General features: G+C 64.0%; 1 protein-coding gene across 1 annotated transcript in view; it reads right to left on the bottom strand.

The window, feature by feature from the left end:
• Positions 1–617, bottom strand: part of LAMC3 (laminin, gamma 3) — a gene marked incomplete at its 5' end in the record, with an annotated part of 17,138 nt that extends 16,521 nt beyond the window's left edge. Inside the window, one exon of the mRNA XM_010179257.1 lies at positions 332–617. Within this exon, the coding sequence (XP_010177559.1) occupies positions 332–617 (286 nt within the window). The remainder of the gene's footprint in view (positions 1–331) is intronic.

Genomic DNA, 617 nt, shown 5'->3' with positions numbered 1-617 from the left:
CCTCCCTGCGCCCCCGAGAACGTGTGCAATTGGTAAAAACCAGCCTCGGGAAACGGGAGAGCAGACACCCAGGCACGGCTGGCTGGGAAGCAGCACAGACGAAGGACCAGAGCTCGGCTGATGGCTCGGGCAGACCCTCCCCAAGCCCTTCCATGGCTTTGCAGAGGGCATTCTCCCTCCTTGCACCCCATAAAAGCCCTGGGGTGGGTCCTACCTTTAAACCAAAAGCAGCACCAAAAGCAGCATGGCAAAGGAGCACCCATGCACCCAGATCTCGATGCACCCACCATCAGTTCACCAGCACCACAGGGGGGTCCCCACCCGCACTTACCCAGGTGCAGGGTGATGTTGACGGAGTTGGGGTGCTGGATGCCGAAGGCCATGGACTGGCTCTGCCACCAGGTGCTCTCCTCCTGGCTGTGGAAGTCGGTGAGGAAGGAAGCGTTGTGGTGGCGCTGGGGGTCGGTGGCATCGCAGCGGTGGCACAGGGCGCTGGCGTGGCGGGCACCCATCTGCAGGCAGTAGTCCTCAGGGGGGGAACCACACGTGTTGGTGGCCTGGGCAACCCGGCCCAAGGCGGCGTTCCCAAAGTCAGGCATGGACGGGCGGGGCCGGGC

This window comes from Mesitornis unicolor, unplaced genomic scaffold, assembly GCF_000695765.1.
Source record: "Mesitornis unicolor isolate BGI_N332 unplaced genomic scaffold, ASM69576v1 scaffold34432, whole genome shotgun sequence".
Classification (NCBI taxonomy): Eukaryota; Metazoa; Chordata; class Aves; order Mesitornithiformes; family Mesitornithidae; genus Mesitornis; species Mesitornis unicolor.
The sequence above is the reverse complement of the archived record's forward strand: the minus strand, read 5'-3'. Positions and strand labels throughout refer to the sequence as shown.